This window comes from Carlito syrichta, unplaced genomic scaffold (genome assembly GCF_000164805.1).
Source record: "Carlito syrichta isolate Samal-C Ts95f unplaced genomic scaffold, Tarsius_syrichta-2.0.1 Scaffold304561, whole genome shotgun sequence".
In the NCBI taxonomy this organism is placed as follows: Eukaryota; Metazoa; Chordata; class Mammalia; order Primates; family Tarsiidae; genus Carlito; species Carlito syrichta.
Window position 1 is genome coordinate 91,031 of NW_007248657.1, and position 14,245 is coordinate 105,275.

Here is a 14,245-nt window from a genome sequence, read left to right on the forward strand (position 1 = left end):
TAGCTGAGAGCAGCTGTGGGACCAGTTCTTGACAATAAAACATAAAGAACTTCTCAAGGTGGGAGTGGCGTCAGGGCTTCCCGAAAGAGTAGCGATTTGCTGAGGTATAGAATACGGGCATGTAGATTTCCGTCTTGTTCTAGAGTACTTTCCTGGAAGAAAGGCCAAAACTTCCCAGACCTTTTTGCAGTGAGGTGTCCATATGAATCAGCTTCTGCCAAATGGATGCACTTGCTCAGTGTCCTGAAGGCAGAAAGGAGATGGAGTCTGGGCTGTTTGCTACTGGGAGATGTGGGGGTTTTCTGGAGCAGAATTCAGGTACCCGTCACCAGCCCATGGGGCCATACAGGCCATTGGGGCTGTAGCAGCAATCTGATTCCAGTTTTCAAAATCCACTGACCTGTTCTGTGGGAGCTTGAGAGCAGTGGCAGCAGTGACAGCTCCCTGATTGCAGGATCACAGCTACAGCAGTGTGGTCTGCCATACATTTATTCCAGCAGTGGACTCCTGCCACCCACCTGCCTGACTGAGTCCGAGGGGCAGCTCCTGGCTGCTATATCCACAGAGTCTTTCCTGGAAGCCAGCCTAGTGCCCATTCCTGTCGCTTTTCGAATGATTTTTCAAGCTCCAATTCTCTGTGCCTAACTGTGCACTGATTCTTTTCTGCCTAAAATGCAAAGATTAGGAAAAATTGTGTCTCCTCTAGATTCAACCCAAAAATGCTAGAGGGGATCAGGCATAAGAAATACATGAGGATAAGAGGACTCAGGGAAGACTTCATTTCTCTGAACCTCAGTTTCTTCTTCTATATAATGGGTACCAAAGAGCAGTATTGCCATTATTATCAGTTAATAGTTATTGAATACTGTGGCAGATGGTGTTTCCCACAATGGTCACCACAATATTTTCCAACCCATGAGGTCTTCCATGTGAGGCCTTGCCACTTTCCAGGAGGAGGAGTCTAATCCCTACCCCTGGAATATAAACTGACCTCTGATTCACTGGTCACCAATAGAATGTGGCAGAATCGACATGCATGAAATCCAAGGCTATGTCAGAAAAGCCCATTCAACTTCTCTTGGAAGGTTTACTCTCCAGATAGTACCTGTCAGAACCCAGCCACCATGATAGAAAATCCGAAACCACATGAGAGTCCACATGCCCGAGAGTCCCAGCTGAGCCCAGCCTTTGAGTCATCCAAGCCAGCTACCTGCTCACATGAGTGAAGAAGCCTCAGATCATCCCAGCCCTCGCTGGTCAAGTCATCCCCAACCATATGAGTCTTCCCAGCTGTGGTGGACAGACCTTAGGTCATTGAACCCCCAATAATTCCTACCTCCTGATGTCCACACCTTTGTGCAATTCTCTCCCCATTGAGTGGGAACAGAATCTGTGACTTGATTCTGACCCATATAATACAGCAATGGTGATGGGATATGACTTCCTTGAGTAGGTTACATTAAATGGCAAAGCTGATAAGATATCACTCATAATTACATTACATTATAGAAGACTCTATCTTAGCAAACTGGAGCAATATACTCTCTCTCTCTTTCTCTGGCTTTGAAGTTGCTGTGTGGTGAATAGCCTATAAAGAGAACCAAGAAACTGTGGGCAGCCTGTAGGAGCTAAAAGTGGTCCCAGATGACAGCTTGAAAGACAGTAAAAACTCTAGTCATATAGCCACAAGATTAGTTATTCCAACAACATGCAGAAATGTGGAAGTAGATTTTTCCCCGTTGTGCCTCTAATGAGACCACAGCCCCAGCTGACATCTAAATAATAGCCTGGTGAGACCTCAAGCAAACGACCCAGTTAAGCCATACCCTGACTTCTGGCCTACAGAAACTATAAGATAATGAATATGTATTCTATTAAGTTACTAAATATGGGGCAATTTGCTGTGTAGCAATTGATCATTCATATACCAGCTGACATTGTGAAGCAGACACACATCGTCCCCATGTGCCTTGTCCAAATTCCTCATCCACAGGTTTTTAAGAACTTAGTAAATCATTTTCCACCACTAAAGTTTGGAGTCATTTGTAACCCAGCAATAGATAATAAGAACAAATGCATACTCTGTACCAGGCCTGTGCTGTTTACAATATAGGCTCTTTTCGTCCTCTCAGCAGTGCTGTATGTCAAGTACTGTTAGTTTCTTAATTTTATAAATGAGGAAACTGAGGTGCTCAGAGTTAATAAATAACTTACCCAAGGTCACACAAATAGCATGTGAATAGGATAACAAAATGAGATTGATATGAGAGTCTCAGCACAACACACATTCAATTAATGACTTGAGTGCTGTATCAGTATCTATTACTGCATAACAAACTAGCTCTAAAACTTATCTGTTTAAAATAACATTTATTATCTCAATGTATGTGTGTCTCAAATACAGGCATGGCTTAGCTGAGTGCCTGTGGCTCAGGGTCTCTCACAAGGTTGCAGTGAATGTGTTGGCCAAGTCATCTCAAGGCTCAGATGGGGGGGTGGTGAGAGGGATCTGCTTCTCAGCTCACCCCCAGCTGTTGGCAGGCCTCAGATCCTTGTGGGCTGTTGACCAGAGGCTGCCCTCTGTTCCTTGCTACATGGGTCTCTCCACAGGGCAACTCATAGGCAAGAGAGCCAGAGAAGGTGCCGGAGACTGTAGCCACAATCTTCCTGTAACCTAACCACGGAAGTGACATCCCATTACTTTTGTAGTACTATATTAACTAGATGTGAGTCTATAAGTTCAGCCCTCACCAGGAGGAGGAGATTACACAGGTGCATAAACACTGGGAGCCAGGGGTCACTGGGACACCTCAGAGGCTGCCTGCCACAAAAGCTGTGCTGGGCACTGGATCTGGCATGAGCCTCGAGTGGAATGAGCATCAATAGTCCCCTCTGAACACCACAGGGGAATCCAGCTCAGAATCCAGGCCAAACCAGACTCCCTTCTTTCCTGGGCCTGATTCTCTGTCTTGGGAAACTCATTTTCTCTAATGAAGTTTTTGTGTTGCTCCCGTAAGAAAGAAAGTTCGTTATCACTGTCAGCCTTTGCTCAATTACATTTATGACATCACACAGCTATTTTTTTTAATGTCATGTTATTCTCCCACTGTCATGCAAATGTGGTTCTCATTTATAAAAAGCTGTTACCTTATTACTTGATCATGAGAGGATTTTTCAAGAGTGGCATTCTAGAAAACATAGTTCAGTTTTTATTTCAAGTAGAAATGAGCTTGGGCATGAGACGTTAGTGATGCAAATCTCTATGCTTCTTTCGGCTCTTGCCTGTAAGAGGTTTCCCCGGCAAGCTACATGGACACCCCCCACCTGAGTCGGCTCAGTAGATCTGTTTCTCCTCCTTACCTCACCCCCCTTTCTGTGTCTACATTAGACCAGATGCTGGGCAGCTGCAGAAATCACATAGTATTGTCCTATTTTTTTTTTCCAGGATGACACATAATAGCCAAGAGCCACTTGGATGATACACTTCCAGATACTGACAAAATAATATAAACAAAAAATTACGGGAAAGCAAAGCATAACCGTAATTCTTTTTTTTTTTTTTTTGAGTTGGAATCTCACTCTTGTCATCCAGGTTAGAGTGCAGTGGCATGCTCACGCCCACCATAGCCTCAACCTGCTGGGCTTAGGCGATCCTTCCACCTCAGCCTTCCAAGTAGCTGGAAATACAGATGCACGCCACCACACCCAGCTAATTTTTGTGATTTATTGTAGACAAGGTCTCACCAAGTTGCCCAGGATGGTCTCGAACCCCTGAGTCCAGACAATCCTCTCACCTCGGCCTCCCAAAATGCTGGGATTATAGCCTTGAGCTACCACACCCAGCCAAGAATTTCTTTACCTTTCTCTGCTTCAGTTTCCTCATCTGCAAAGAAAGCAAAGGACCACAGAGTCTTTCTGCAAGGACTGGTGTGAGTTTCATGAGTGACTCCAAGCAAAGAGTTCAAAATGACACTCGAAACCCACTCCCCTGTGTCCCTCCAACACATACACACACACACACACACATACACACACACACACACACACACACACACACACACACACACACACACACACACATCCTGGGCAGAGGAAGGGCTAGGTATCATGGCTAACACCATAGCAACATGTACAGGTGCTGCATTTAGACTTGTCTACCACCCAGCTCAATGCTATGGCCACTTTATTAAATCCCTTTAGGCTTCAGTTTCCTTCTCGTACAATGGATGATAATAATGCCCCCAGCCTCACAGGGCTGTTATGAGGAATGGATGAGCTCAGCAGGTAAAGTGTTTGGCTCAGAGCCACGGTCAACACAGGGTAGGGCCATCTGCGTGGGTATGTGATCCATACAGATGCACAGAGCCCAGGCTTTAAAGGATCCTGTGCTTGATGTAATTAATTTTTGAATATGGAGTGCTACATTTTCATTATGAACTGAACTCCTTTTTACTTTATTTTTTATTTCCACAAGCTGGAGAGCAGTGGCATGCTCATGGCCACTGCAACCTCGACCTGCTGGGCTCAGGTGATCCTTCTGCCTCAGCTTTCCAAGTAGCTGGAGCTATATAGGCGTGCGCCACCATACCTGGCTAATTTTTTGATTTATTGTAGAGATGAGGTCTCGCCAAGTTGCCCAGGCTGCTCTCGAACCCACGAGTTCAGGCAATCCTCTCACCTTGGCCTCCTAAAGTGCTGGGATTATAGGCATGAACCACCGTGCCCAGCCAACTTTATTTCTTGATATGAATACTCAATCATGAATTCAGTCATTTTCTCTCTAGGTTTTTGATGTTGTTGCTTCTGTTGTTTTTGCTATTTGCAGATTGTCTAACTGGCGCTGGTGTACAGCAAAGAGGATGCCAATCTAAGGCGGATTTGCAATAAGCAAAGCCTTCTCACCCAGTCACTGACACAGCTTCTCAAGCCCACTGACAATGGCCAGGGTCTCCTGCGGGTCAGTGCTGGCTGGCTGCTCACTTGACCACTGTCTGGAGGAAACTGGCCCAGACACAGCCAGCCAAGCACAAAACCCTGCTCACTGTCCTTCCTTGGCTGATTTCTGGGCCCTCTTGGCAGCCTGCCACAGACACAGCAGGAAACCTCTGTTGCCGAAGAAGTTCAGACAGGAACTAGCCCAGAGTAAGAAGGGAGAAGGCAGCTGGAGGGAGCTTTCCTGGGACACAGCCTGACCCTGCAGGGATCCCTACTGGCCAATTCTCACAGCACTGAGGGTTGGATCATCAACTAAAGGCGATATGTACTTGCTGCGTCCACTAACTGGTAAAGTCCTGGGGGTGAGGATCCAAACAATGCGTTCCCTAGTGCCGGGGTTTGGGGGGTGGAAGAAGGCCAAAGTACCTGGCTTCAATGCCTCCCTCTGTGACTCTCTTGCTGAGTGATCTTGGACAAGCTACTTCACCTCTCTAGGCTCTGATCCCTCATCTATAAAATAAGGATGTCTTGTCCGCCAAATAGTGTTGCTATGGGAAATGAATCAGTAGAAATGTTTAAAGTGCTTAGACACACACCTAGTACGTAGTAAGAGCTTGACGCATAGTAGCTGTAATTAGAAATCTCACATATACAATACTGAGTGGGGGTGGGGGAAGCCAATAGTCAAACAATACCTAAAGCATAATTTCATTTATGTGAAATTTTAAAAGATGCAAAAATAGCAATACATAGTCTAGGAATATAAATATATGCAAGCCACAAAGAAAAACAACAACAACAAAAATGATCAGCACAAATGGTGCCTCTGTCGGAGGCAACATTGGGTGAGAAAAAAACACCCAGATGACCTCAGCCATTGGTAACAGGCTCTATCTAAATCCAGGTGGTAGGTATGTGAAGCTTCATCTCATTTCCTCCTTAAACGATAAATATATATTGTATATGCCCTTTTGCACATACAATGTTTAATCATTTTTAAAATTTTAACAATTTTTATAGAAAAAAGATAAATACCCTGTATTTATGCCTGCCCCTACCCCTCTTCCCACCACACTCTTTCCAGGCCTCCTGAAGTCAGAATTTCTAGGTGTACAATGTCTAGGGCCAGGGTCAGCTTAATGGGCATGAAACCTATGCTCAGAAGGAGCCCATGCTTGGTTGAATCCTTTGCTGCTGCCATGTTGGAATTTGTAATGCTTTTATCTTTGAACTTGGGTTTTGTAAGGGAAGTCTCACAAGATAATGGACCATGGCTTCAAGAAGAGGAGCTATGTGCGATTTAATGTTCTCCCTGTTTCTTTATGACCCACTGGGATGTACGATTCATAATGCTCCAGGAGCACAGAATTGCAGTGGCCCCTGATGTATGGGAGTTCAGCAAGACTGGAAGCAAGGACAAGGTAAGCGTGGCAATGAGCCGAAGCACTGACAGTTCAGGCAGCCTCGCTTGCCCTTCAAACCACAACTTGCTTCGAACACAGAAAGAAGGCGATGTCCTTCCAAAACACACAAATGACCAAGAAACCCAATCCTATCCTTTCTTATTCCTGTTTCCTACCTGGATTGCCAAGCATGTATGCCGAAAATGATGACACCAAAGGAAAAGGAAAAAAGAGAGCAACCCAGAGTTTCTATTCCTTTCAGCCCTTCCTTCTGCATCAGTAAGCCGGAGATAGATCATGTTGGCAGAACGTGCAAGTATCAAAAGTGAAACGAAAGAAGTTGGGTTCCTTTTGTGCAGTGACGCTACTGTTCTGGAAAGAATGAAATACATATGTATCAGCTACAAAATACAAGTTGTATAACTTGGGAAATTCAGCATGCAAATTAAATACTTGTATATTTGCATTTATTTTCAGCTCTGATATTTACATTTAAAATTGACACACACAATAAAAAGATACAGTAAAACGTATCCCAGTATGCTAATTTTTGAATTTTTTCTTTACTTAGAAGGACGTTAAATCAAAAATCACCATGACAACTCAAGAAAGAGAGATTACACAAAGGAAACAGTTTCATATTTCAGTGCCTTGAAAGGCATTTTTTGCCTGCTATTTTTTTTTTTTTTTTTTTTTGAGTCAGAGTCTCACTCTGTCGCCCAGACTGGAATGCAGTGACCGCTCCTGGCCACTGCAGTCTCAACCTGCTGGGTTCCAGCGATCCTTGCGCCTCAGCCTTCTGCGTAGCCGGAATTACAGGAGCGCGCTACCACGCCCGGCTGATTTTTTGATTTATTGTAGAGATGAGGTTTCGTCAAGTTGCCCAGACAGGTCTCGAACCCGCAGGCTCAGGCAATTCACTCACCTCGGCCTCCCAAAGTGCAGGATTATAGGCTGAGCCACCGAGCCGGCCTTGCCTGCTTTTTTAACAAGGGACCTAACATTTCCCTTTTGCACTGAGCCCCACAAAGTCTGCAGCCAGTTCTTCCCCAGACTAACAACAAAAGAAGACTGGGGACCACACATTCAGAGTCAGTGGAACACGAGCCAATTATCCCATGAATTCCTACTTTTACTTTTGTGACAAATGATTTAAATGTTTAAGTGAAACATAGATCTGGCCCATGAGTTTCATTCCCAGCTCTGTTCCCTCCCAGATGTGTGATTTAGGTAATTACGTAAACTCTTGGGACCACACCCTTCCTTTGCTAGAAAATAGACAAGAATCGTGCCTATCTTTCGGGATTATCTGAAAATTAAAATCAAATAAGTCAAGCTGGGCACAGTGGCTCACACCTATAACCCCAGCACTTTGGGAAGCTGAAGTGGGAAGATTGCTTGAGCCCAGGAGTTGAGACCAGCCTGGGCAACAAAGCAAGACTCCGTCTCCACTAAAAAAAAAAAAAAAAAAAAAAAAAATATATATATATATATATATATATATATAATATACATATATATTCCATGTAAAATACTTAACTATTGTTATTACTATCATTTGTTGTTTTTAAACTACCACTCTTGAATGGATTAAATAACAATAAAAACAGCACTAGAAACAGTTCAAGGTGGCATCTTATAAAAGCAAATCAAAATCACGCTGAGATACCACTTAACTCCAGTCAGAATGGCAATTATCAACAACTCAAAAAATAATAGCTGCTGGAGAGAGTGTGGCGAAAAGGGAACACTTCTACACTGTTGTTGGGAGTGTAAACTAGTGCAACCTCTGTGGAAAGCAGTGTGGCGATTCCTAAAAGCTCTAAATATCAACCTCCCATATGACCCCACAATCCCCCTACTGGGAATATATCCTGAAGAACTCAAATCACTCTATAAAAAAGATACCTGCACACGTATGTTTATTGCAGCATTGTTCACAATAGCAAGAACCTGGAAGCAACCATGCTGCCCATCAAAAGAGGACTGGATTTTTAAAATGTGGTACATATACACGATGGAATACTACGCAGCCATAAAAAAGAACAAAATCATGAATTTCGCAGCAATCTGGATGAAACTAGAGTCTATAATACTGAGTGACCGCTCACAGAAACAAAGATCCGAGTATTACATGTTCTCACTCATATAATGGACCTTGAACATCCAATGTAATACTATAAGAAAATGACTGACGGTACTGGGAAACTATGGGGGTGGGAGGGAGATGGGATTAACTGTAGTAAATATTTGTCTGGGGACGGGGAAACACCTCTTATCAACAGGATGCCTGAACGAAATGTAATTGTATACCTAACCCTTAACTGTACCCCACAACATCATAATAAAAAATATTGATAAAAAAAATTAAAATATTTCCTACTGACAAACAGAAAAAAAAAAGCAGTTACATTTACATTTATTTGCATCTCATTCATCTAGTCTGCCAAAGAAATAGAACAGTTCTTCAAAACTTGAAAGTATAGGAATCGAATTTCTTTTTTTTTTTTTAGAGATGGGGTCTCTGTCCCCCAGGCTGGAGTGTGGTGGTGTGATCATAGTTCATTGCAGCTTTGAACTCCTGGGTTCAAGGAATCTTCCTGCTCCGGCCTCCCAAAGCACTGGGATTACAGGTTTGAGTCACTGGCCAGCCAGACTTCAGTTTCTTGGAATAAATGAGCAACTGCTGGGTATCCCCATGAGTTTGGCTTCAGGCAAATTGCCCTCTGACTCTCCCAGTCCTTGACTTCTCTGCACAATGGGGATTATAATGGCATCTCCTGAGGGCATTGAGAAAGGTTAAATAGACTAATACATGTAAATAATTTAGAACCCTGACTGTCATAAAATCATACTCAATAGTGGATTGTTACTGCTATCATTATAATTATTTGTTGAATCTGGAAACTTGGGGCCCAGGGGAACTCCATGGAGAAAGTCTACTCAGGAATAGTAGGACAATTAGTTCCCTAACCCTTGTCAAAATCCAAGCTGATTTAACAATTGGTCCCACAACCCCACCCCACAACCTTTAATTTCCCTTTCTTTTTTTTTTTTTTTTTAAGAGACAGAGTCTCACTCTGTTGCCCAGAGAATGGTCAGATTAGGAAGAGCCCACAGAGTTTTGCTCATAGATTGAAATGAGAGAAGGAGACATATTTAGGATGACTGTAGAAAGCAACTGGGGAAAGTTGCTATTTATTCGAATGTGGAAGATAGTGAGACAGCACTTGTGGGAGCAAAAAAACTCACATCAGATGTCAGTTTCAGTGTTCTGTGAGCCAGCTAAAAGCTGTCTTGCAGGCCGGGTACAGTGGCTCACACCTGTAATCCCAGCACTTTGGGAAGCAGAGGTGAGAGGACTGCTTGAGACTGCAGGTTCAAGACCAGCCTGGACAATATGGCGAGAACTCGTCTCTACAATAAATCAAAAAAATTAGCTGGGCATGGAGTCGCATGCCTGTAGTTCCAGATACTTGGAAGCTTGCGATGGAAGAATTACCTGAGCCCAGTAGGTCAAGGCTGCGGTGGCCATGAGCAGTGTGCTACTGCCCTTCAGCCTGGGCGACAAAATGAGACTCCGACTCAAAAAAAAGAAAAAAATAAGTTATCCTGCTTCCCTCTGCGTGTTAAGCTTTGGTCACATGTTAGTTCCTGTACTTGGCAATTTGTACTAATTATTGCTTAAAAACCCTGTGAGCTAAGAAGTATTTACCTCACACAACAGATGTGAAAACTGAGGCTTTAGAGAATAAGTGCCTTTCATCTAAAGTCAACGAGTTCTGTCTGTTCTAAGGCAGAACTGCCATTTTATTTGATCAATTAAGGATATTTGAAATATAACTTTCCTCCACTTCTTTCTTCCAGTAAGAGTTCCCACCTTTGTAATATATTCTGACACAAGAACTTGTTTCTATTGTTGTGCTACACCAGAGGGGAGCCCTCCTTGAGTAATGTCCTTGGGGATATTGTCTCTACCCCTTGAGTGCAGGCAGAACTGGTGACTTGCTTCAAGACAACTGAATATGGCAAGGATTATGGGGTGGCATGATGTGTTTATGTTGTGTTATATAAGACTCCATCTTAGCAGACCAGAGGGAGGGCAGGAAGAAGGGAAGAAGGGAAGGAGGCAGAGAGAGAGAATAGGAAGAAGAGAAAACTCCTGCTGACCTTGAAGAAGCAAATATGAGAGGCACATTACAGGAACCACATGGCAGGAAACTGCAGGCACCTCTAAAACCCCCAGGGACTCCAGCTGACAACCAGTAAGAAGCCGGGGCTCTTGGTTTTATAAACAAGTCAATGAGCTGCAGAAGCTTGGAAGTGGAGCTCTCCCCACTTGAGCCTCTGATGAGACCACAGACCCAGATAGCCTGCTCAGATCCTAAGCAGAGGACATCATGAAACCATGCTCCCAATCACCTACAGAAACTGTGAGATAATTAACGTGTATTGTTTTAAGCTCTCAGTTTGGGATAATTTTTTTTCGTTTTTCAGTCGGAGTCTCACTCTGTCGCCCAGGCAGGAGTGCAGTGGCACGCTCACAGTCACCGCAGCCTCAATACAGGCATGCACCACCATGCCCAGTTAATTTTTCTTGATTTATTGTAGAGATGAAGTCTCATCAAGTTACCCAAGCTGGTCTTGAACCCCTGGGCTCAGGCAATCCTCTCACCTTGGCCTCCCAAAGTTCTGGGATTATAGGCATGAGCCACCGCATCCGGCCAAGGATAATTTTTCAATGCAGCACTGAAAACGAATACAACTCTCCATATTATTTACATGGCTGCCTTTGAAACTGACAGACTCTCAAGTTAAGAAAATAAAAATGAAAGAAAGGAAAGAAAATAACAAAAAAATGAAAGAAAGAAAATAAAATCAACCCTACATTTCTTTTCTGCTCAAGATACCATCTGAGAGTCAGGATAACTAGAAACTCATATTTTGCAACCTCTATGTAGTACAATTCTGCCATTTCTTTCAGCTTACAAATACACAGATCTTCACACTGAGCAATTCCATCTTGAGGAAATTATCACATAGGTGCATGGTAAATGACGGAAGTGCCAGGTGGTGCATTGCAGCATGGTTTGTGATGGGAAGGACTGGAAACAGCCTAGTTGTCCACCAAAAGGGGATCAGTTCAATGCATTACAGTACCCTGGAAAACACTGGAATACTAAGTCATTTTCTAAACGATAAGGAAAAATTTTATGTCCAGATACAGAAAAAATTTTGAAATATATTTGCCCCAAAGAGTCAAGTTGCAAAACACTGTATATACTATGCTCCAGCTGGGTAAAAATAAGGATGAAAACTCTTTGTGGGAATTTGCCTGCACTTAAGCAAAATTCTCTAGAAGCATGTGCATAAGCAACTTTTTGCCTCTAGAGAGGGAACATGGGGAGAATTAGTGAAGGGATAGAAAGGAAATTTTCACTCTATATATCTTTCTGTGCCTTTAAAAACCCGAACCATGAGCATACATTATCTATTCACAAAAATGAAGAAAATTAAAATAAATATATTGCCCACATGAACCGCAGTGCTAGAGAGACCAAGAAAGCTGACCAATGGAAAACAAGACAAAACGCCTCAAGTTCAGCAGCAGCTTGCAAACATTTTGTTGAAGGGAAGAACATTTTCTTCATCACTTGTAGAAGAAGAAAAAAAGATACCCAAAGTCTATAATTACAGTATTGTATTTATGGTCAAATTTAAAGGGAAGCCGGGCATGGTAGTGTGTACCTGTAGTTTCGGCTACTTGGAAGGCTGAGGTGGAAGGATTGCCAGAGCCCAGCAGGTTGACACTGGGGTGACTGTGAGTGTGCCACTGCAGTCCAACCTGGGCAACAGAGTGAGACTCCAACAAAAAAAAAGATCAGTGTCATCTGGAGGCAGCCCTGTCACTAGGTGATTTCACTGCTATCATGTGTGTTCTCTCTATGTGCCAGGCACTGGATGAAGCCCTTTCCAAAGACTGTCAAAGAATTCTCCCAACAGTCCCATGGAGAAAACTCTCATTATTCCCATTTTACAGATGAAAAGACCACAGCTCCAAGAAGTTGAGTCGCTAGTCCCAGATCATACAGTTGGACTGCTAGGGCCAATTTGACTGAGAGGCTGCACTCTTGGTTTTTGTTTTGGGTTTTTTTTTTTTTTTTGAGTTGGAGTCTCTCACTCTGTCGCCCAGGCTGGAGTGGAGTGGCACACTCGTGGCCACCGCAGCGTCTACTTGCTGGGCTCAGGCAATCCTTCTGCCCCAGCCTTCCAAGTAGCTGGAACCACAGGCATGCACCCCCATACCCGGCTAATTTTTTTTATTTATTGTAGAGACGAGGTCTCACCAAGTTGCCCAGGCTGGTCTCGAATCCCTGGGCTCAGGCAATCCTCTCACCTCTGCCTCCCAAAGTGCTAGAATTACAGGCGTGAGCCACTACGGCTGGCCAAGAGAGGCTGCCCTCTTAGCCACTCTTCCCAACCTTCTTGTAGACACTTAAACAGAAGCACTGCCATACAAGTTCACCCAAGGACCTCCAACAGACCCTCTTACTTACACAGCTGTAACTTCATCTTATGTAATAAACCTTAAAATGCACAAGCATTCAGTATGATCTGTGACTGTGTGAGAGCTTGGTTGGCTTGAATTGCAGTTAACTAAGAGAATATTACATCTTGAGGACTTTGTAAACATCTTTATTGAAGTACAATTTACATATATAAAATTCACCCATTTTAAGTGTGCCGTCTGATGAGTTTTAGTAACACAGTTGAGTCTTCACTCCCACAGTCTGGTTTTAGGACCCTTCCCTCATCCCTAAAAGGTTTCCTCCACTACTTAACTGTCAATCTCATCTGCCACTCACAGCCCAAGGCCACCATGGATCTGTTTAGGTCTCCATAGTTTTGCCCATTCTGGGCATTTCATGTAAATTAAATCACACAATACATGACTTTTGTGGCTAGATTTTTCACTCAGCATAACGGCTTTGAGAGTCATTCAGTTATGTACTTATTAGTAGCCTGTTCCTTTTTATTGTTAAATATCATTCTATTGAAGGGTTGCACCAGTTTGTCTATCCATTCCCTGGTTAATAGGACATTCCCAATTTTGACTAATATGAATACAACTGCTATAAACATTGGTATCTTCAAATTTTAGTCTTTGTTTCATGTCTTGACATTTCAGTCTTTGAATGAGCATGAGTTTTTATCTTTCTTTTTTTTTTTTGCTGGTTTTTTTTTTTTTTTTTTTTTTTTTTTTTTTTGAGTGGGAGTCTTACCCTGTCGCCCAGGCTGAAGGGCAGGGGCACGCTCACGTCCACCCCAGCGTCGACCTGCTGGGCTCCGGCGATCCTTCCGCCTCCTCCTTCCAAGTAGTGGGAACTACAGGTGCGCACTACCATGCCCAGCTAATTTTTTTATTTATTGCAGAGATGAGGTCTCGCCAAGTTTCCTGGGCTGGTCTCGAACCCTCAGGCTCAGGCAATCCCCTCACCTCGGCCTCCCAAAATCCTGGGATTACAGACTTGAGCCACCGCGCCAGGCCCTATGTTTAACTTTTTAAGAAACTGCCACACTATTTTCCAAAGTGGCTTCACCACCAACAAAGCATTAGGGTCATTTAGAGGACTTTTTACTAAACAGGTATTAATATCAATTCTCATATTTCTTTTCTTCTTTGGAGCTAATATGTAAACATAAATCTATATAACGTTTTCAGGTTTACCCCATTTCTGGAGGGAGAAAAGCTCAGAAACCACAACCCTGGGCCCATCTTTGGGCCCACAGAATGAGACACCCCACCAACTATACTCCAGTTAGGTAGCCTACGCCCCTGCAAAAGACGTGAACGCGCTCTAGAAGGGGAGGGGCTGGTGGGCGGGGCCAGAGGGGTGCGCGTTTCC

The 14,245-nt window shown here is 43.6% G+C and overlaps 1 protein-coding gene across 1 annotated transcript in view; it reads left to right on the top strand.

Annotated features, from left to right (window-relative positions):
• Positions 1-4,937: 4,937 nt before the first annotated feature.
• Positions 4,938-14,245, top strand: part of FAM210B (family with sequence similarity 210 member B) — a 16,552-nt gene continuing 7,244 nt past the window's right edge. Inside the window, exon 1 of the mRNA XM_021713464.1 lies at positions 4,938-5,142. Coding sequence (XP_021569139.1) covers positions 4,938-5,142 — 205 coding nt within the window. The remainder of the gene's footprint in view (positions 5,143-14,245) is intronic.